A 22690-nucleotide genomic window follows, 5' to 3' on the forward strand; every position below is an offset into this window, starting at 1 on the left:
TGCTTAGCTCACTAGACAATTTTTCACATTTCTCAATTTCTAGAGCGTAAGCATTTTTAACCTTAACATGCTTTTTATTTTCCTTGATTAGGAAGTCCTCTTGGGTATCCAAGAGATCATCCTTTTCATGGATGGCACTAATCAATTCATTAAGTTTTTCTTTTTGTTGCATGTTGAGGTTGGCAAAAAGAGTACGCAAATTATCTTCCTCATCACTAGCATTATCATCACTAGAGGATTCATATTTAGTGGAGGATTTGGATTTAACCTTCTTTTTGCCGTCCTTTGCCATGAGGCACTTGTGGCCGACGTTGGGGAAGAGAAGTCCCTTGGTGACGGCGATGTTGGCGGCGTCCTCGTCGTCGGAGGAGTCGCTAGAGCTTTCGTCGGAGTCCCACTCCCGACAAACATGGGCATCGCCGCCCTTCTTCTTGTAGTATCTCTTTTTCTCCTTTCTTCTCCCCTTCTTGTCGTCGCCCCTGTCACTGTCACTTGATAATGGACATTTAGCAATAAAGTGACCGGGCTTACCACACTTGTAGCAAACCTTCTTGGAACGGGACTTGTAATCCTTCCCCTTCCGTTGCTTGAGGATTTGGCGGAAGCTCTTGATGACGAGCACCATTTCCTCATTGTCGAGTTTGGAGGCGTCGATTGGTTGTCTACTTGGTGTAGACTCCTTCTTTTCCTCCGTCGCCTTGAATGCGACGGGTTGAGCTTCGGATGTGGTGGGTTCGTCAAGCTCGTTGATCTTCCTCGAGCCTTCGATCATGCACTCAAAACTTACAAAGTTCCCGATAACTTCCTCGGGGGTCATTTTAGTATATCTAGGATTACCACGAATTAATTGAACTTGAGTGGGGTTAAGGAAAATGAGAGATCTTAGAATGACCTTAACCATTTCGTGGTCGTCCCACTTCTTGCTCCCGAGGTTGCGCACTTGGTTCACCAAGGTCTTGAGCCAGTTGTACATGTGTTGTGGCTCTTCCCCTTTGCGAAGCCGGAACCAACCGAGCTCCCCCTCGATCGTTTCCTGCTTGGTGATCTTTGTGAGCTCATCTCCCTCGTGCGCGGTTTTGAGCACATCCCAAACCTCCTTGGCGCTCTTCAACCCTTGAACTTTGTTATACTCCTCTTTACTTAAAGAGGCGAGGAGTATTGTTGTCGCTTGAGAGTTGAAGTGCTCGATTTGGGCCACCTCATCCTCATCATAATCCTTATCCCCTATGGATGGTACCTGTGCACCAAACTCAACGACATCCCATATACTTTTGTGGAGTGAGGTTAGATGAAATCGCATTAAATCACTCCACCTAGCATAATCTTCACCATCAAAAGTTGGTGGTTTGCCTAGTGGGACGGAAAGTAAAGGTGCATGTTTAGAAATGCGAGAATAGTGTAGGGGGATCTTACTAAACTTCTTACGCTCTTGGCGTTTAGAAGTTACGGAGGGCGCATCGGAGCCGGAGGTCGATGTTGATGAAGTGTCGGTCTCGTAGTAGACCACTTTCCTCATCCTCTTTTGCTTGTCCCCACTCCGATGCGGCTTGTGGGAAGAAGATTTTTCCTTCTTCTCTTTGTGGTGAGAAGAAGATTTCTTCTCCTTCCCTTTGTTGGAGGAGCTCTTCTTCTTCTCCCTCCTCTTGGTGCGGGACTCTTCCGATGAAGTGCTCCCGTGGCTTATAGTGGGCTTTTCGCCGGTCTCCATCTCCTTCTTGGCGTGATCTCCCGACATCACTTCGAGCGGTTAGGATCTAATGAAGCACCGGGCTTTGATACCAATTGATAGTCGCCTATAGGGGGGGTGAATAGGGCGAAACTGAAATTTACAAATATAAACACAACTACAAGCCGGGTTAGCGTTAGTAATAAAGAAACGAGTCCGCGAGAGAGGGTGGAAAACAAATCGCAAGCAAATAAGAAGTGTGACACGCGGATTTGTTTTACTGAGGTTCGGTTCTCGCAAACCTACTCCCCGTTGAGGAGGCCACAAAGGCCGGGTCTCTTTCAACCCTTCCCTCTCTCAAACGATCCCTCGGATCGAGTGAGCTTTCTCTTCTCAATCACTTGGAACACAAAGTTCCCACAAGGACCACCACAAGTTTGGCGTCTCTTGCCTTAATTACAAGTGAGTTTGATCGCAATGAAAGAATCAAGAAAGAAGAAAGCAATCCAAGCGCAAGAGCTCGAAAGAACACAAGCAAATCACTCTCTCTAGTCACTATGGCGTTGTGTGGAATTTTGAAGAGGATTTGATCTCTTTGGTGTGTCTAGAATTGAATGCTAGAGCTCTTGTAGTAGTTGGGAAGTGGAAAACTTGGATGCAATGAATGGTGGGGTGGTTGGGGTATTTATAGCCCCAACCACCAAAAGTGGCCGTTGGGAGGCTGTCTGTTCAATGGCGCACCGGACAGTCCGGTGCACACCGGACACGTCATCACTGCCGTTGGATTCTGACCGTTGAAACTTCTGACTTGTGGGCCCGCCTGGGTGTCCGGTGCACACCGGACATGAACTGTTCACTGTCCAGTGCGTCAGTATGGGCGACTCTGACTTCTGCGCGCGTTGCGCGCGCAATAAATGCATCGCAGGTAGCCGTTGGCGTCGGATAGCCGTTGCTCCGGAGTTGCACCGGACAGTCCGGTGCACACCGGACATGTCCGGTGAATTATAGCGGACTAGCCGTTGGAGATTCCCGAAGCTGGCGAGTTCCTGAGGCCGCTCTTCCTTGGCGCACCGAACACTGTCCGGTGTACACCGGACAGTCCGGTGAATTATAGCGCGAGTGCCTCTGGAAATTCCCGAAGGTGGCGAGTTTGCGTTGGAGTCCTCTGGTGCACCGGACATGTCCGGTGGTGCATCGGACACTGTCCGGTGGCACACCGGACAGTCCGGTGCGCCAGACCAGAGGTGCCTTCGGTTGGCCCTTTGCTCCTTTGTTGAATCCAAAATTGGTCTTTTGATTGGCTTGTTGTGAACCTTTGACACCTGTATAACTTATACACTAGAGCAAACTAGTTAGTCCAAAGATTTGTGTTGGGCAATTCAACCACCAAAATTATATAAGAACTAGGTGTAAGCCTAATTCCCTTTCAGAGCCCAAGCAACATACCAAGACATATTATAGACATTTCCAAGTGCTCAAACACCCAAGTGCTTAATAGAATCACTCGGTGATTAGCGTAGGTGCTTTGTGAAGTGCTTAGGTTAGTTAGACCGCTTTAGCGCTTGCTCTAGGTGAACCCTAGATTGTTGAGTGAGTTTAGATAAACCTCACAACCCCTCGGCTCTTGTGTGAGCCGTTGTAATTGTACTGAGTGGGGCGAGTGTCTTGCGAGACCGTGACAACCGTGTTTGTGTCACGGCCGCCACCGTGTACCGGAGGGAACGAGGCCCGCGGCGTTTCAGCCGAAAGCTCGATAGTGGAGACGGCGGGGAGCGTTCGAGAGGAGCCGTAAGCGGAGCACCAATTGCGCGTGGAGAAGGCCCGCGGCTCTTTATGGAGTTACTCGACCGAGGTGCTTGGCCCTCGCGTGGGCTTCCCTTTGCGTAGGGGCACCAACGAGGATTAGTCGGGACCTTGCGCGGTTTCGGATACCTCGGTAAAAATACCGGCGTCATCCACGAGAGTTTGCTTCTCTACTTTGCTCTTTAAGTTTCCGCATTTATATTAAGCATTTAAGTTTCAATCTTGTATTCATGCTTATATAGTGTAGATTGAAACTTAGACATAGCCGTAGAGATAGCAACACTTAGACAAAACCTAGTTTGCACATTCTAGTTTGTTTATTTGCATAGGTTTCGCTCTAAGGATTTATTTGTGGCCTAGTTTAGCGAAAGTTTTAGAAGTCCTAATTCACCCCCCTCTTAGGCGTCACCTGTTTCCTACAGTCATATACGGTTGCACTTATAGGCATCGTCGTGACGCCACGAGGGCTACGGAGCGCGCGACCAAGGGCAGGTGACACCATCAGTGGCTAAGTTTAGAAAGTTAGGACCTAGTTTCCTTTTGTATGCCTAAATAATAGGAGAGATTGGAGTTTCCTTTTGCATGCCTTAATTATAGGAGAGATTGGGATTTCCTTTTTGCATTCCTTAATTATAGGAGAGATTGGTTGGGCCATTGCCTATATATGCCGTGTAATTAGACTTGGAGAGGCAAGCAAGACCAATTATCCTAATGTTGCTCCTCTCCCTCAAACCCTCTCAAGCCGTCGGTGAGAGCTTCTCACGGTGAAGGCCTGGAGCGTAACTACGAATTACGTAGCCGCGATCCGGTGACGTTGAGCGTTGAGGCGCTTGACAACCTGGTATCGGCGTCGCGTAGATCCTCTCCCACCCGCTCCATCCCTCCAGCATCCCCTTCCACCGCCCCCACCACCATGGCTGAACCCACCATCAAGGACCTCATAGAGCTGATGAAGTCGTTCCAGACTAAGTTGTCTTCCGTGAAGGCCGACATGGCCACTGCGGAGAGGAAATTCTCCGGCCGGGTGGTGGAATGCACCTGCCCTAAATCCTAAGATGAGGAGGGGCCTAAGCGTTTTTCCTGTTAGATGAAATCGGGGAGAACACAAGAACACACAAGGGTTTAGAGTGGTTCGGGCCACCGGAGCGTAATACCCTACTCCACTGTGTGCTGTAGTGAGCTTGAGAGCTTGTATGAACTTGTGAGTTTGAGAGTCTAAGTTGGATATGAGTGAGCTTTGTGTGCCCTCCCTTTTATAGCTCAAGAGGGGCACATACAAGGATACTGAGCCCCGACATGTGGGCCCAGGGAGAAATGGAAGGAAGGAACTACTGCCTGTAACGCCAGGGTGATCTCCGAGCGCTATAATATCCGTAGTGCATACAATATTGCTATCTCGTGGCAGCACCCTTGGTAACGCGCGAGTCATGATGAGCGCAGCGCATGCGACAGCATGGGCGTATTATCTGCCAACGGAATGGACAGGCACGCCGCCTGCAGGGTGGCCTGGTCGCCGCCCGTCAGCGGAGTGGACAGGGCTCATTAAATGCTGAGGTGGCACATCGCCTGCCAGCGGAGTGGACAGGGCTCATTAAATGCTGAGGCGGCACATCACCTGCCAGTTTGTTAGGCGGCGCGCCTTGTCAGCAATAAATGCAGAGGCCGCACAGCCCATAGACCTTACGTCAGGCTCCGCCTGCTGGCTTACGTCACGGGCAGTAGGCCACGTGGCAGCATCGGGTCTCCGCCTTAGCGGGGAGCAGAAGCGTACACGGCGTGGTCCGGACACGTGTTGGCTCCGGACCCCCGCCTGGCCTTGATTAAGGCCTGGGTATTCTTTGTCGCAGAATCTCGGAACCCTGCTGTGAGTGGTCCGGACCCCACACAAAGGGGTCCGGGACCTGTCCCAGGGGTCCGGGTCGTACCCGTGGAGGCCCGGTCTATATGTACAGGGGTCCGGCACTTCCCCATGGGGGTCCGGACCCACCGTTGATATCTTGGAGTATATCGTCTTCTCTGGCCACGTGGCGGCCCCGGAGCCGCCCACGTGGCGGGGACGGGTGCAGCTCCCCACTCGACTAGAGATAGCCGCGTGGGCACCGCGTCTTTATGCTGTAGTAAAGGGTACTCCTGTTTCAGGGTACCGACAGTGGCCCCCGGGCCCACCTCAGGGGAGGATATGAGCCTGCAGGTGGGGCCAAAGCTTGACTGGCGATTGGCGCGCCGCTTCCGTGCGTTTGCTGACGTAATCACTGCCAGCCTGCCTTCGGTCACGCCAACTGCCAAGTCTATCCCCGCGGCTGACTGACCCACGACCCTCACGCCTGATGGTTTCGCCGGGCCACGCGCGGGGCGCCTCGATACCGCTGCATTGGTTTTGAAAATTCACCTTCTCTGCCCTTTGCGGCGGCCTTGAGGGGGCGCAGTACTGGCGCGAGCGGCGGTTCGACTCCTTTGTACCCAGGAACCAGCACCCAAGGAGGATGACTTGTGGGCCCGGGCCCCCGTGTCAGAGACTGGCCCGTCGGTTTCGGCGGAGATGAAGGGGCGCACCACCGCGGGCGGAGGTTTGCTCCTCGTGCGGTGGTTTGCCTTCTTCGCACTCGGAAGCCGACGCCCAAGGAGGATGACTCGTGGGTCCGGGCCCCCGTGTCAGAGACTGGACCGTTGGTTTCAAGCGGTTCAAGCTTGAGCGGGACCGCAAGGACTACAAGAAGGACCTCCAGAAGGTGTACGCCCGGGAACTGGAGGTGACCCGGAAGGAGAAGAGGCTGGCCAAGAAGGAGGTGCACTTGGACCAGAGGGAGGAGGTCATCTCGGAGCTCCAGGCGAAGTTGAATGCCCTTAACAAAATCCTGGAGGAGCAGCAGGCTGATCAGACCGCAGCTGTGGAGAGCCTGCAAAGGCTGCAACGAGAGCTCGATGGCAAGGGTCGCGACGCCGCCCTTGCCGAGGAGAAGCTCAAGGCGAAAGGTGAATCTTTGGACAAGCGGGAGGCATACCTCGCTGGTCGGGCAGCGGACCTCACCAGGCAGGAGAAGGATCTCGCCTTTAAGAAGGAAATGCTTGAAAGGCGGGAGAAGTCGCTGGCCGAGCATGAGCTTGAGGCAGAAGAGAAGGAGCGGGTCCGCCAGTTTGAGGTGGCGCAGGCGACATAGGCAGCACTGGCCCCCCAGGCGGTGGAGGCTATGAAGAAGACACTCGAAGATCTCCAGGTGGAGCAGCGCGCCGGGGTCCAGCGCATTGCCGCATGGGCCAGCGAGGCGAGCACGTCACTGGTGCCGCTAGGGGTGAGTCCCATCCCAGTGTCAAAGCTGACGACGTCCATCTCCGACACGCTCCCAGTGCTGGACTCCGCCACCGACCGCCTCCGACGCCTGGACCAGATCCTTGGCGCCCGTCTAGAGGCCGAGGGCAGCAGGCTCTGCCGGGCGGTGATTGAGTACATCCTGACGTGCTTCCGGAGCCACGACCCGGCCATCTCCTTGGAGCCGGTGATCTCTGGTTCGGTGGCTGACACCGAAGACGTCGCCCGGGAGGGCATACAAGATACTGTGGAGGTGGTGGCCGAGCGCTTCCAGCGGGATCCTGCCGATGATTAGTAGCTAGATCTGCAGAAACAGGGCAAGGGTTCCGTTGGGGTGTGGCTTGTAACACTTTCTGGTTTTGTAAGATACTTTTGGGAAGTATTAATCTAACAGTGACATAACTTATTTGTATGCTATTTGTCTTTGCTGTGTGCGTCGTTACCTCCTTCTCCCTGATACTTGGCCCCCCTGGGATGTAGGCTCAAGGTGTCGAGGCTGGATGCCAGTATACTTAAGAAAGAATTGGTGACCTGGCCCCCAGGAGGTAGTCTCGACTAGGACCCGGACCTGCACACAGCCTTGGCTAGGAAGCTTTAGTAGTGCACCCATAGGACCCGCTAACTGGTAACTTTTATCCTTTGATTCACGCAACAGGACCTACAATACTTAGACTGGGAAGCCAATCCGCATGTCTGGACCCTCTGGTCACAGTTCCAAATACTAGGGCACCCGTCGCAGAGTGGTGGAGCGTGTAGGCTTAGGGTACGAGACCAGGCTAAGCGGCTACATAGCTCCGGACACCCCAGGGGGCGTGTGTCCGTTCTCTGGAACTGGACCCTAGGTTGCGGGACCTACAGGACTATAGTTCCAGATACTAGGGTACCCGTCACAGAGTGGTGGAGCGTGTAGGCTTAGGGTACGGAACCAAGCTAAACGGCTACACAACTCCGGACCACCCCAGGAGACAAGTACTCGTTCTCTAGAACTGCCCCCAGGCTGCCGGGCCCCTCCTACCAAGGGATCCCAAACTTCAAACCTGGCTACTCAATTCGGATGTCATTATACCAGCTCGGGTGGGAACTGTATGGGTGGGTTAGATAAAAAATGATGCTCGTAAATTGAAGCAAAAATAAGACATTCACAAAAACAAATCTGGGGGGCGAATCTTTTCTTTATAACTTGATATTCATGAGTGTAGGCCAACAGACCGGGTTTGTGAGGGTGGACCTCACCGGGCTGGCGTACATATATGTGCAACTTAGTTACAAAGGAAGAAAACTGAATCCCCAGGCTTGTTTCTATGGGAAAAACTTATGGAGATGCTCTATATTCTAGGGATTGGGAAGAGGCTCTCCTTCAGTTGTAGCAAGGCGGACACCCCCTGGTCGGCATATTTCTGTCACCTTGAAGGGTCCTTCCCAGCTGGGGGAGAGTTTGTGGATCCCTTCTCGGTTTAGTACTTGCCTTAGGACCAGGTCCCCGACCCCGAGCTTCCTACTATGCACGAACCGTTGGTGGTAGCGCCTGAGCGCTTGGTTGTACCGTGCATTTCGGATCGCCGCTTGCAATCTGCGCTCGTCGATGAAGTCCACGTCCTCAGGCCGTAGTTGTTCCTGCATAGACTCATCGAACACCTGGACCCGTGGGGAGCCCATAATGATTTCCGGGGGAAGGCAGGCTTCGGCCCCGTAGACCAGGAAGAACGGGGTCTCCCCGGTAGCTCGGCTGGGTGTGGTCCAGTTCCCCCACAGCACGGACAAAAGCTCGTTGACCCAATTTGCACCATGCTTTTTCAAGCAGACATAGGTGCGTGTCTTGAGTCCCCTGAGGATCTCTGTGTTTGCCCTCTCCACTTGGTCGTTTCTCCTTGGATGAGCCACGGACGCAAAGCAGAGCTGGGTGCCGATGTCCTCGCAATACTCCTGGAAGATCCGACTTGTAAACTGGGTCCCGTTGTCCGTAATGATACGGCTTGGGACCCCAAATCTACAGACAATCGACTTGAGGAAAGCGACAGCAGCACCCTGGGTGATATTGACCACAGGGGTGGCCTCTAGCCACTTTGTGAACTTGTCGATGGCGACGAAGAGGAACCGGTACCCGCCGACGGCCCTGGGGAATGGTCCCAGGATATCCACCCCTCATACGGCGAATGGCCATGAAGGTGGAATCATCTGTAGAGCCTGAGCTGGTGTGTGTATCTGCTTTGCGTGGAACTGACACGCCTTGCAGGACTTTACCATCTCAGCTGCATCCTGGAGAGCGGTTGGCTAGTAAAAGCCATGCCGGAAGGCCTTACCGACCAGTGTGCAGGATGATGAATGACTTCCGCACTCTCCTCCATGGATCTCCGTGAGAAACTCACGACCCTCCTCCTGGGTAATGCACCGCATGAGAATGTCGTTGGCGCCACGGCGGTAGAGATCCCCTTCCACCACCGCATAGCGTTTAGCCAACCGCACTATGCGCTCTGCGGACACATGGTCTTCAGGAAGGATATTTTCCTTCAGGTAGTCCCGGACCTCGGAGATCCATGCATCGGGACCACTCTAAGATATTGGCTGTGGCGCTAAGGGACTAACAGGATCTCCCATAGCACACACAGTCTTTGGTGGGTTCTGAAGATGGGATGCCACCGGGACCGCTAGCTTCGAGGTGCTAGTCTTGCCCCCTTCACCCAGTTCGGCCGGTTGGGCGGTGGGTCTCAGCAGCGGTCTTTCGAAGATGCCCTCGGGCACGGGTGCCCAAGTTGATGCCCTCACGGAGAGGTCATCTGCCGCCGAGTTGTCAGCCCGAGGAACATGTTGCAGTTCTAGGGCGGTGAAGTCCTTTTCTAGCCTCCTCACGTGAAGTAGGTACGCTGCGAGCCTGGGCTCGTTGCAGCTACACTCCCCGTGGACTTGCTTGATGATCAGCTAGGAGTCCCCCTTCACCAGGAGCTGGCGGATCCCTAGGGATAGGGCCACCGACAAACCGAAGATCAGTGCTTCGTACTCCACCATGTTGTTGGTGGCCTTGAACTCAAGGTGCACCATGTACTTCACTTGATCTCTTCTTGGGTTGATGAGGACCACTCCAGCTCTGCCAACTTGCTGATGGGCAGATCCGTCGAAGAAGAGCATCCGGTGGGGCTCGGTGAAGACCGGACCCCTGGGCGCCGCAGGTGTGGGGTCCGAATCAGGATCCAGACCCCAAGGAGCGCTTGGGGAGGCATCCACTCCACGATGAAATCAGCCAGGACCTGGCTCTTGATGGCGTGGCGAGGCTGGAAGTCCAGCTGGAACTCAGCGAGCTCTGTAGCCCACTTGGCGATGTTGCCTATGGCGTTAGAGTTGTGGAGGATGGCCCTTAACGGGAAGGAGGTCACCACCACAACCCTGTGTGCCTGGAAATAGTGGCACAGCTTCCTGGACGCAACAAGCACGACATAGAGGAGTTTGTGCGTCTCAAGGTACCAGGTCTTTGCCTCGTGGAGGACCTCGCTGACGTAGTAGACTGGCTTCTGAACGGTCTGGACCCCTGTAGCCGGTCCTGAGCCCTCAGGTTCCTGGTCTTCTTGTGCCATCCTCTCGACGACCAGCACCATGCTCACCGCTTCCGCAGCCGCCGTGATGTATAAATATAACGGCTCCCCAGGCTCTGGGGTTACCAGTATTGGTAGGGACACCAGGTGCTGCTTCAATTCTTGGAAGGCTTGTTCTACCTCTTCGGTCTAAGAGAATGGACCGGATTTTCACAACAGCTTGAAGAAGGGCAGCGCCCTCTCAGCTAGCCTCGAAATGAAGCGGCTAAGGGCGGCTAATGACCCTGCAAGCTTCTGGACGTCTTTGATACGGGCCGGAGGCCTCATTGCCTCAATCGCCTTGATCTTCTCCGAGTTTGCTTCAATGCCCCGGTACGAAACCAGGAACCCCAGCAATTTCCCTGCAGAGACACCAAAGACGCACTTGTCCGGGTTTAGCTTTGTGCGGGTTGCTTGCAGCCTGTCGAAAACCAGGGTCAAGTCTTCCACTAGGGTCGACCCTTTCTTGGCCTTGACTACGATGTCATCGACGTATACTTCCACCTTGTCCCTAATCAGGTCCCTGAAAGTCTTACTCGTCGCCCGCACAAATGTTGGCAAGGCGTTCTTCAGACTGTAAGGCATTACGACGTAGCAGTAAAGCCCAGCCACTGTTACAAAAGTGGTATGCTTCCTATCTTCCCTAGACATCTGGATTTGATGGGAACCAGAATAAGCATCTAAGAAAGACAAAAGGTCGCACCCGGAGGTAGAATCCATGATTTGATCTATTCGCGGGAGTGGATACAGGTCCTTGGGACAAGCCTTATTAAGGCTGGTGTAGTCGATGCACATCCGAAGCTTCCCATTCGCCTTGGGGACGATGACTGGGTTGGCTAGCCACATTGGGTGATGAACCTCTTCGATGAAGCCGGCGTCTAGCAGCTTCCGGGCCTCCTTTCGGATGAAGTCCTGTCGTTCGACGGACTGTCTGCGAGGCTTCTGACTCACCGGCCTGGCGTCAGGGTTGATCTTCAGATGGTGCTCGATCACCTCCCTGGGGATCCCAGGCATCTGCGACGGCTCCCATGCGAACACGTCGGCATTTGCTTGGAGGAAGGCGACGAGCGCGAGTTCCTATTTCTCCTCCAGATCACCCGCAATGCGAGTGGTTTGGGAGGAACCCGCGCAGAGCTAGATGGCCTTGACAGGGACGTCGTCTGCTCCGGATGGCCGCACTTTTGGCACCTTGGTAGGCGCCTTGGTCCCAAAGGTCGAGGGGTTTTTCCCTCCGTCATCTGGGCGAGCAGCCTCTGCCGCCAGGGCGTGCAGCTTCTCCACAGCCGCAAGCGCAGCGGCGTGGTCGCCACGCACGATGAGGACCCTGGTTGGGGACGTCATCTTGAGGACCAAATACCTGTAATGGGCAATGGCCATGAACCGGTACAGGGCCGGTCTACCGATGATGGCGTTGAAGGGGAGGTTAACCTTCGCGATGTCGAACAGGACGTTCTCCGTGCGGAAGTTCTCCTCGGTCCCGAATGTTACCGGGAGTGCGATTCTCCCAAGGGGATACACCGGTTGTGGGCCTACTCCAGAGAATGGGCGAGAGGGTCCCAGCCGGGACCCTAGGATCTGCAGCTGCTTGAATGCAGCATGGCTGATAACGTTGAGGCTGGCCCCTCCGTCAATCAGAACATGGTGCAGCCGCATGTTGGCGATGACAGGAGCGGTGATGAGCGGTAGTACACCGACCCCCTGCCATGTTGTCGGGGTAGTCGGATGCCCCAAAGGAGATGGTGGTGCTCCTCCACCGCTGATGTGGAGCATCTTTCGGGACCCCCGGGACTGCCGAAAGGACCTCTCGGCGCAGAGACTTGACGTTCCTGCGGGAGGTGAGCTCCTAGCTCCCACCGTACATGACGTACAACTTCTTGTGACGGTCGTTGTTTTCACCGAAGTCGAAGTCCCCAGTGAAGACATCCTTCAGGTCCCCCTCGGGTGATTGATACTCGAGGTCCCGTTCTCCCGCGGCCACCTCACCATCGTCGGCCCTCTCCTTGCCAAGCCGACTGCGAGGTGGGGAGCCATCCTTGGAAGACTGCTCGTGCCGCTCGCTAACGCGCTTCACGAGCTTGATGATATTGCGGCACTCAGCGGCACTGTGGAGACTATTGGGGTGCACAGGGCATGAGCCGCTGTTACTCCCCTGTGGCCGTGGGCGCTTGTTGCGCTCGCTCCGGCCCCCAGTCGCAGCTGCGACGATTGGAGCAGCAGACTGCGGCTTCTCGTGGTCGCGGTTCTTCTTCTTCTTCTTCTTCTTCTTTTTGCCGTCCTGAGCGACGGCTCCTGAGCCACCCATCTGGGCAACCCCAGTCTGTGGCGCCGAGTGCCATGCATGACCCTCAGCGGCTCTGGCGTACTTGTCAGCTAGAGCGAAGAGTGTGGTGACAATCTCCACGTCATGCGTGGCTAACTTCTCCAACATCTTTTCATCACGTACTCCCTGGCAGAAAGCAGTGATGATGGAAGCATCGGAAATACGAGGTATGGTGCCTCGTACCTTGGTGAAGTAGGACATAAACGCTCGGAGAGTTTCCCCGGGCTCCTGCCTCACTGCGTGGAGGTGGGCCTCCACGCCATGCTGCTGATAAGCATTGGCGAAGTTCGCTGTGAACCGTGCGCAGAGCTCTTCCCAGGAGTAGATCGATCCTGGGGCAAGGTTCATGAGCCAAGTCCGGGCCAGCCCAGACAAGGCAACATGGAAGTATGTCGCCATTACAGTGGTGTCTCCACCGGCTGCCGTAATGGCGGTGACGTAAACCTGCAAGAATTCCGATGGATTTGTCGTACCGTCGTACTTCTCCGGCAGGTCTGGCCAGAACTTGGATGGCCAGGTCGCCGCGCGGAGATGATCCGCCAGTGCGGCGTAGCCCACGCCGGCCAATGGGACACCCGCTTGGATCCGGGCGCCCGTTGGGGTCTGCGGTGCAACCGCAGCGAAGTCATAGTCGAGGTTGCGACCCTCGACGTTTTGTCGATGCTCACACGCCCTCTCCAGAGAGACGCGGGCATCCTCGCCCGCACGCCTGCGGTTGAGTTCTGCTCGCAGGTCATTAGACCTCTCCAGAGAGGCTGGGGCGTCTTCGCCCGCTCGCCGGCGGTTGAGCTCCACCCGCAGGTCCTCAGTCGGCGTGGCCCTCACTGAGGGGAGCGCACTGATGTCGACGCCTCATGTTGACGCCGGGATGACCGAGGCCTGGGCCTGGTTGAGCCAGAGTGCGCCATGCCGAGCAGGCGGTCGACGTCGTCACGCCACTGCTTCATGGCCCCCGGCGAGGCCGTAGAGCTAGGAGGGTGGCACAGCAACTCTCTGGCCACGGACAACGCTCCAGGCGCTGCCCTAGATGCCCTGGACGTTTGCGCGGGAGTGTGCTGACGTGCAGAGTGCACAGTAGCAGCACCAGGCGCAGGGAGTTGGTGGCCCACGGTGTGGAAGACGCAGCCGCCTCCTCCACCATGAAGTCATCGGGCATGAAATCATGGTTCTCGATGATGTGGACCATGGCATCGAGCAGAAGAACAAGCAAAAACCTAAAGCCTAGGCCCCCTACCTGGCACGCCAAATGTCGGAGAGGAAATTCTCCGGCTAGGTGGCAGAATGCACCCGCCCTAAATCCTAAGATGAGGAGGGGCCTAAGTGTTTTGCCTGTTAGATGGAATCGGGGAGAACACAAGAACACACAAGGGTTTAGAGTGGTTCGGGCCGCTGGAGCGTAATGCCCTACTCCACTGTGTGCTGTATTGAGCTTAAGAGCTTGTATGAACTTGTGAGTTTGAGAGTCTATGTTGGATCTGAGTGAGCTTTGTGTGCCCTCCCTTTTATAGCTCAAGGGGGCACATACAAGGATACTGAGCCTCGACATGTGGGCCCAAGGACAAATGGAAGGAAGGAACTACTGCCTGTAACGCCAGGGTGATCTCCGAGCGCTATAATATCCGTAGTGCATACAATATTGATATCTCGCGGCAGCACCCTTGGTAACACGCGAGTCATGATGAGCGCAGCGCATGCAGCAGCATGGGTGTACTGTTTGCCAACGGAATGGACAAGCACGCCGCATGCAGGGTGGCCTAGTCGCCACCCGTCAGCGGAGTGGACAGTGCTGAGGCGGCACATCGCCTGCCAGCGGAGTGGAAAGGGCTCATTAAATGCTGAGGCGGCACATCACCTGCCAGTTTATCAGGCGGCGCGCCTTGTCTGCAATAAATGCAGAGGCAGCGCGGCCTAGAGGCCTTACGTCAGGCTCCGCCTGCTGGCTTACGTCATGGGCAGTAGGCCACGTGGCAGCATCGGGTCTCTGCCTGAGCGGGGAGCAGAAGCGTACACGGTGTGGTCCGGACACGTGTCGGCTCCGGACCCCCGCCTGGCCTTGATTAAGGCCTGGGTATTCTTTGTCGCAGAATCCCGGGACCCGTCCCAGGGGTCCGAGTCATACCCGTGGAGGCCTTGGGCCTCACCGGAGGTCCGGTCTATATGTACAGGGGTCCGGCACTTCCCCATGGGGGTCCGGACCCACCGTTGATATCTTGGAGTATATCGTCTTCTCTAGCCACGTGGCGGCCCTAGAGCCGCCCACGTGGCGGGGACGGGTGCAACTCCCCACTCGACTAGAGATAGCCGCGTGGGCACCGCGTCTTTATGCTGTAGTAAAGGGTACCCCTGTTTCAGGGTACCGACAGCCACCATGAAGGACAAGTCGTCATCATCGTCGGACGATGGCGGCAGCGGGCGCGACGAGCCTCCTCGTGAATTCGATCGGCCCCCAAGATTCTAGAAGCTCGACTTCCCCCGCTTCGATGGAAAGACCGATCCGATGATCTTCCTCAACAAATGTGAATCCTATTTTCGCCAACAGCGCACCATGCCGGAGGAGCGCGTGTGGATGGCCTCCTACAATCTAGAGGACGTCGCACAACTATGGTACATCCAGTTGTAGGAAGACGAGGGAACACCGCCATGGGGACGATTCAAGGACCTCCTCAACCTTCGTTTCGGCCCACCTCTCCGCTCGACGCCCCTGTTCGAGTTGTCGGAGTGTCGCCGCACCGGGACCGTGGAGGAATACTCCAGTAGGTTTCAGGACCTGCTACCGCGCACGGGTCGGCTCGAGGAGGGCCAACACGTCCAACTCTACACCGGTGGCCTTCTTCCCCCGTTGAGCCACACTGTCCGCATCCACAATCCGGTGACGCTCGCCGGGGCCATGAGTCTCGCCCGTCAGGTCGAGCAGATGGAGTCGGTGCGGCTCCCTCCACCTGCCCCCTGGGGAGCCCCTCGTGCCCTGCTCCTAGTGCCGACGCCTAGGCAACTGCTGCTCGCCCCTCCTGCACCACCAGCGGGTGCGGCCCAGCTGCGGTAGGATGGCCCACCTTTGAAGCGGCTGTCCCCGGAGGAATAGGTGGCACGACGCCGTCTTGGCCTCTGCTTCTACTGCAATGAGCCATACTCCCACGGACACAGTCATGTCTGCCGCCGCATCTTGTACCTCAACGGCGTCGAAATCGCGGCCACCGACGAGGAACCAGCAAGGGACGATCAGCCGAAAGGCACCCCTGTCTTCTCACTTAGGGCAGTGGTCGGTATGCCCATCTGTGATTCCATGAAGGTGTGGGCCTCCCTGGGTGCCACCACCCTCGTCGCGCTCCTGGACACCAGCTCCACACATAATTTCATCGCCGAGGATGTTGCCCGCCGCACCGGCCTACCGATTCAGCCGCGCCCGCGCCTCACGGCCACCATGGCCAATGGCGAGCACGTCACTTGCCCGAGCGTCATCCACCGCGTCCCAGTCATCTTTGAGGGCGAGACGTTCGTCATCGACCTCTTCGTCATGACGCTCGCGGGGTATGACCTTGTCTTGGGGACTCAATGGATGGTCACCCTTGGCTGGGTAGTGTGGGATTTTGTCGACCGCATTGTCTCCTTCCTGCACCAAGGCCGACAGGTCTCCTGGTCGGACGTCGCCAACCATCGGCCAACCCTACTTGCCGCCACCACGACACCGAACGCCCTCCTTGAGGAGCTGCTGCACTCCTTTGAGGGGGTGTTTGCGGAGCCGACGAGGCTACCTCCGCAGCGAGCACGGGATCACGCCATCATCCTCAAGCCCAGCTCTACTCCTGTGGTGGTTCGGCCCTATCGCTACCCAGCGATGCACAAGGACGAGCTGGAACGGCAATGCGCCACCATGCTGGACCAAGGGATAGTACGCCGCAGCGATTCGACATTCTCATCGCCGGTACTGCTGGTCAAGAAGCAGGACGGGGCTTGGCGGTTTTGCGTGGACTACCGCGCTCTTAATGCCCTCACCGTCAAGGATGCATTCCCCATCCCCGTCGTTGACGAACTCCTTGATGAGTTGCATGGTGCGCAGTTCTTCACCAAGCTAGACCTCCGCTCCGGCTATCACCGAGTCCGGATGCGGCTGGCTGATGTGCATAAGACGGCGTTCCGAACCCATGACGGCTTCTATGAGTTCCTGGTGATGTCCTTTGGGTTATGCAATGCTTCGGCAACATTCTAGGTGCTCATGAACGACGTGCTCCGACCATTTCTTCGTCGGCTCATCCTTGTTTTTTTGATATATTGATTCATAGCAAGACGTGGGCAGATCACTTAAGACACATCTGCGCCGTCCTTGTTGAACTTCACTGCCATGTCCTCTTCATCAAGCGATCCAAGTGCATCTTTGGGTCACCATCCGTGGCATACCTGGGCCACATCATCTCTGCCCAAGGTGTGGCCATGGACCCGGCCAAGGTGCAGGCCATTCACGATTGGTCGACACTCCGCTCGGCACGCGTGGTGCGTGGCTTCTTGGGCCTCATCGGGTACTACCGCAAGTTCGTCCAAGACTACGGCAAGATTGCGGCACCCCTCACTTCGTTGCTGAAGAAGGAGGGATTTTCCTGGAACGACGAGGCCCAGACAGCCTTCTAGGCGCTCAAGGCGGTCGTGACGTCGGTCCCTGTGTTGGCGCTGCTCGACTTCACCAAGGGCTTCATCATTGAGTGTGACGCGTCCACGCACGACTTCGGGGCGATCTTGCTGCAGGAGCACCAACCGTTCACCTATTTCAGCAGGTTGGTCGCCCCTGCCACCGCGCTCTGGCAGCGTATTAGTGGGAGCTCATTGGGCTGGTGCACGCCGTGCGCCACTGGAGGCCGTACTTGTGGGGGCGCGCATTCCTCGTCCGCACCGACCACTACAGCCTCAAGTTCCTCCTTGACCAGTGCCTCTCGATGATCCCGCAGCACCATTGGGTGGGCAAGCTCCTCGGCTTCGACTTCTCTGTGGAATACAAGCCGGGTGCCACGAACACCGTCGCCGACGTGTTGTCCCGGCGCGACACCAGCATGGAGGGCTCAACCTTGGCACTATCCGTGCCTCGCTACGACTTCATCGTAAGTCTTCGTCATTCTCAACAACAAGAGCCAGCCCTGGTCGCCATCAGAGATGAACTAGTAGTCGGCACAAGGGGAGCGTCGTGGTCGCTGCTGGATGGCATGGTGGCGTGTGTTGACCGGCTATACATCCCGACGGACTCACCACTTCTGCTCGAAGTGGTGGCTGCTACGCACGGCGACGACCATGAAGGGGTGCAGCAGACCCTACATCGCCTCTGTCGGGACTTCTACTTTCCTGCAATGCGCCGCGTGGTCCATGACTTCGTCCGTGCCTGCACAACGTGCCAGTGCAACAAATCTGAACACCTGTACCCGGCGAGCCTACTGCTGCCCCTGCCCGTTCCCTAGGCCGTGTGGTTCGATGCTGGCTTGGACTTCATCGAGGCACTACCCCGCGTTAGGGGAAAATCAGTGATCCTCATAGTGGTTGACCGGTTTAGCAAATACTGCCATTTTATCCCACTGGCTCACCCCTACAGTGCAGAGTCATGGCCTAGGCGTTCTTCACCGAGATCGTTCGCCTACACGGGATCCCTCAGTCCATGGTGTCGGATCGGGACTCCATGTTCACCTTGACGTTCTAGCAGGAGCTGATGCGACTCATCGGCCCCAAGATGCACATGACGTCTGCCTTCCACCCACAGTCCAATGGACAAACAGAGGCGGCCAACAAAGTCATTGTCATATATCTCTGGTGTTTCACTGGGGACCATCCACATCAGTGGCTGCGATGGCTGCCATGGGCGGAGTACGTCTACAACATGGCGTATCAATTGTCGCTCAAGGACACTCCTTTCAAGGTGGTCTACGATAGGGACCCCCCCTCCATCCGCTCTTATGAGCCTGGAGAGACCTGGGTGGCGCCGCTGGCCAAGACAATGGCTGCACGCAAGGAGTTCCTAGCAGATGTCCTCTATCGCCTAGAACAAGCCCAGGCCGTCCAAAAGAAGTTCTACGACCGCCTGCACCGACCGGTCTCCTATGACGTGGGTGACTGGGTGTTGTTGTGCCTTCGCCAACGACCGATTCGTCCCTTCCACAGGCACACAAGGGCAAGCTGAAGTCGCGCTTCGTCGGGCCTTACCAAGTGACCGAGCGCATCAACTAGGTGGTTGTTCGTCTAGCGCTACCCCGCGTGCCAAGCTGCACGATGTCTTCCATGCCGGTCTTCTCAAGAAGTTCGTCGGCACACCACTGGCTATGCCACCTCCCCTCCCACCCACTCGACATGGGGCGGTGACTCCAGAACCCGAGCAGATTGTTCGGTACCGGCTGGCCAAGGGTGTTCGGCAGGTGCTCATCCGCTGGAAAGGGCAGTCCACTGCTGGTGCTACATGGGACGATGTTGCAGACTTCCGCGACAAATTTCCCCAATTTTAGCTCGAGGACGAGCTGATCGTCGAGGGGGAGAGATGTCATGTACGGTCGCACCTATAGGCGACATCGTGACGCTAGGAGGGTCGCGGAGCGCATGGCCAAGGGCAGGTGACACCGTCAGTGGCTAAGTTTAGAAAGTTAGGACCTAGTTTCATTTTGCATGCCTAAATAATAGGAGAGGTTGAAGTTTCCTTTTGCATGCCTTAATTATAGGAGAGATTGGAGTTTCCTTTTGCATGCCTTAATTATAGGAGAGATTAGGGTTTCTTTTTGCATGCCTTAATTACATGAGAGATTGGTTGGGCCATTGGCTATATATATGCCCTGTAATCAGACTTGGAGAGGCAAGCAAGATCAATTATCCTAAAGTTGCTCCTCTCCCTCAAACCCTCTCAAGCCGCCGGTGAGAGCTTCTCACGGTGAAGGTCTCGAGCGCGACTACGAATTACGTAGCCGCGGTCCGGCGACATTGATCGTTGAGGCGCTTGACATATAGGCAAACAAATAGGGCCTAAGTCGATGTTCCAATCCTGAATTTCTGGAGGAGATTAGTGCATGTCACTAGCTAGCCAAACTCATGTAGTCTTACAGGTGCTGCTAGCTAGTAGCGCAGTGCATGTCTGCAAAGCTTCTAGCACTGGTTGTACCCTTGCACGTAGTCATGGAACACCGAATCCACTCCAAGAACCAACGCTGCCGTTCGCCGTCTCATGACGATCCACTGCTCTGAAGCAGTGGTCTATGCCGTCTACCGCCACCTCGTCGCCGATGTGGCGGCCGCTCTCCCCGAAGCACTGAATCTGCCGGAGTAACATGTCGATCTCGTCGTCCATACTACTCTCAAACGTCGCGGAGGCAGAGCTTGCTGTTGGCGTCGAGCTCGAGCTCTCGACGCCTACTGCCGTCATGGTGTCTCTGGTGCTAGTCGAAAGCGGCGGTGTGCAGGTGCCGTCCACGTTTTCTTGCACTCTACCTCCTGCGTAGCCGAAACTGTAACTGCCTGGCATGTGAGTCCACCAGAGCCCGGCGGAGTAACCAGCAGTGGGAGTAGCACCTGCCGGTGGCTGCTGCCGCGGCAGCATCTCTGAGCTCTCACTCGCCGCCGGTGAAGGAGAAGACGAGGGAGCCAGGCTCGGCCACAGCGGCGCAGCGAGGCTGTCGTAGTTGTACAAGGTGAAGGCCGCCGGCGGCGGGTTGTCGTCGAGGCGAGCCTGGTGGCGCCGGTGCAGACGCATGCTCACATGCAGCCTCTCGAGCGCCGACGAGGCGAAGGAGTTGTGCTGCCAGGTTGGGTTGGTGAGGAGCTGGAGGCGCGCCTCTGCCCTCGGCCGCCGGCCGCCACCACCGAGCAGGCGGCGCTTGAGCTTGGTGTTCCAGTGGTTCTTGACGTCGTTGTCCGTCCTCCCCGGCAGCTGCGCGGCGATCGTTGCCCACCTGCCATCGAAGACGAACGGCACCCAGTCAATAAGCCATATGATATGATCAATGGCTAATCCGATCCTTCGGCGAGCTGGGCTGCTGAGTGCTGATTATTGATCTACTAACTCGTTTGAGTTGCAGTGGTTGAAAAGGGGCTTTTGCGTGCGCTGAATATTAGCTCCTGAACTGTACGCGTATGCTCACCTGCTCCCGATGCTGATGTAGAGGCTGCAGATCAGCCTGTCCTCATCCTCCGTGAAGCCGCCGTGCCTGATGTTGGGCCGGAGGTAGTTGAGCCACCGCAGCCGGCAGCTCTTGCCGCACCTGTTCAACCCTACAAATGAGCAAAACGCAGCGATGATCCCGTTCAGCGTTCATGCATGAGAGTTCGCCGCAGGCTGCATCAGCTAGTGCTATGCAGATGATGACACAGCTAACTACTGCTCCTACCGATTTTGTGGGGGAGCTGTATCCAGTTGCCGCCGGCGCCGTGCTCGTCGATGTGGCCCTTGAGCACGGCGTCCTCCTCCGGGGCCCACGGCCCCTTCTTCACCGTCGCCTTGTCGCAGCACAGCGCCCTGCCCATCTCCGTCTCTATTGGCCGCTCGTGTCACGCGGCGCGGCGGTGAGGTCGGTCGGCAGCTCTCTCTCTCTCTCTGTCTCTACCGTGTGGCTTGGATGGCGTTAGGGCGGCGGCGCAGCAGGCACGCTCTCTCTAGTCTCTATGGACTAAGACCAACTCCAGCAGTGTGCGACTCCGTATCCCTAAAACGCGCGGCCGACACATTCTCTCTCCTCTCCGTATCCGGCTCCGTTTCCAGCAACACTCCCCATCCCACTCCGCATGCAGTCTATGACACCTGGGTCCCGCCAGCAGGCGCGCGCGCACGCAGAGAGTTGCGGAGAGGAGAGAGAAAGTGTGGAAATGGGGAGCGCAGGGACACGGCGTCCATTTTGCGGAGAGGGATGCGGAGTCTGCTGGAGCGCGCAACAGTGCCTCAGACCGCGCAAAATGGGGATGCGGAGTCGGATACGGAGTCTTGCTAGAGTTGGTCTAAGAGTCTAACTCTAGGAGGCGTGTCTGACAGGCTGAGCCTTGTGGCCAGGGGGTGGCTGGATGATGTTTTATTTATATAAGGGGCGTTTGGTTCGCACGAAGAATAAGAGTATCTCTAATAGTTATAGTTATGTAAATTTATTATGTTAAATTATAGATTTAAAAAGTTGCTAAATCACTTTAAGAAGTAAAAAAATGTGTATGGTTCTCTATTTATTGGTGGCTAATTTTTAAAATTGTCCACGTCAACAAAAAAGTGACCATGTTTTCTATTTTTAATTGAGCTAGCACATCAGCAACCTTCCATAACGTCTTGGAAGGTCGAAGTTATCGATGGAAGACCAGAAGTTTGTAGCGATGATATAAAGACAGCACGGGGCATTGGAGATAGATTTGTGGTCAACAGGATGGTGGGACGACGCAAAACGGTGGCCGGAATATGGTTTCCAGATGGATTTAGAACCAACATTGATTTAGGGAGTCCCAACAAGGTTGGTAAATGTAGGAATGAAATTGAGTTTTGTAGTGAGTTTGTAAATTTGAGGACATATTTTACATAACTGTTGAAGAAGAGTTTTCACCAAAAATTTCTTAAATTCATATTTAGTGAGTTGTTTGCATAACTATTGAAGATGCTCTAAGAATTCGGCTTATAGAATGTAATTGTGAACCAAACGTCACAAAATTTTCATCTCGCATAACACGCCATAAAGAGAGTATTCACGGTTAGGGCAACCCATTTAATATGGGTTTTTAGAGTCTCTAAGGAGCTAAGTAAAAAAATATAAGAAATTAGCTCTTTGTGAAGAGTCTGTATAGTACCTTCTATACATATTGTCTCTAGCTGCATTGATGATCTAGAGTTTCAGGGATATACTATATAATCTCTTAGTCGTCTCTTATACTTGAAAAATCGAATTAGTGTCTCGATTGTTTCAACCACATTTTCTTGGGTTATGTGCGCGGGTGAGATTCTTAAAATGCACGGCAACCAAACGGGAGCCTTTGGTACATATGATTCTTAAATGTACTATCATAAATTCTCTTGATTGATTGGTTTAAAGAGGCACTCCAAAATTTTGGTTTAA

The 22690-nt window shown here is 55.4% G+C and overlaps 1 protein-coding gene across 1 annotated transcript; it reads right to left on the reverse strand.

Annotated features, from left to right (window-relative positions):
* Nucleotides 1-19619: 19619 nt before the first annotated feature.
* Nucleotides 19620-22172, reverse strand: LOC103647446 (transcription factor MYB36). Its single transcript, XM_008671987.3, has 3 exons — nt 20996-22172; nt 20750-20879; nt 19620-20560 (listed from the first exon to the last, which is right to left on the reverse strand). Exons 1-3 carry the CDS (start codon nt 21129-21131, stop codon nt 19786-19788), a joined length of 1041 nt encoding a protein of 346 aa, XP_008670209.1. The 5' UTR covers nt 21132-22172; the 3' UTR covers nt 19620-19785.
* Nucleotides 22173-22690: the final 518 nt, after the last annotated feature.

The sequence above is a fragment of the Zea mays genome, chromosome 2, assembly GCF_902167145.1.
Source record: "Zea mays cultivar B73 chromosome 2, Zm-B73-REFERENCE-NAM-5.0, whole genome shotgun sequence".
NCBI classification, from domain to species: domain Eukaryota; kingdom Viridiplantae; phylum Streptophyta; class Magnoliopsida; order Poales; family Poaceae; genus Zea; species Zea mays.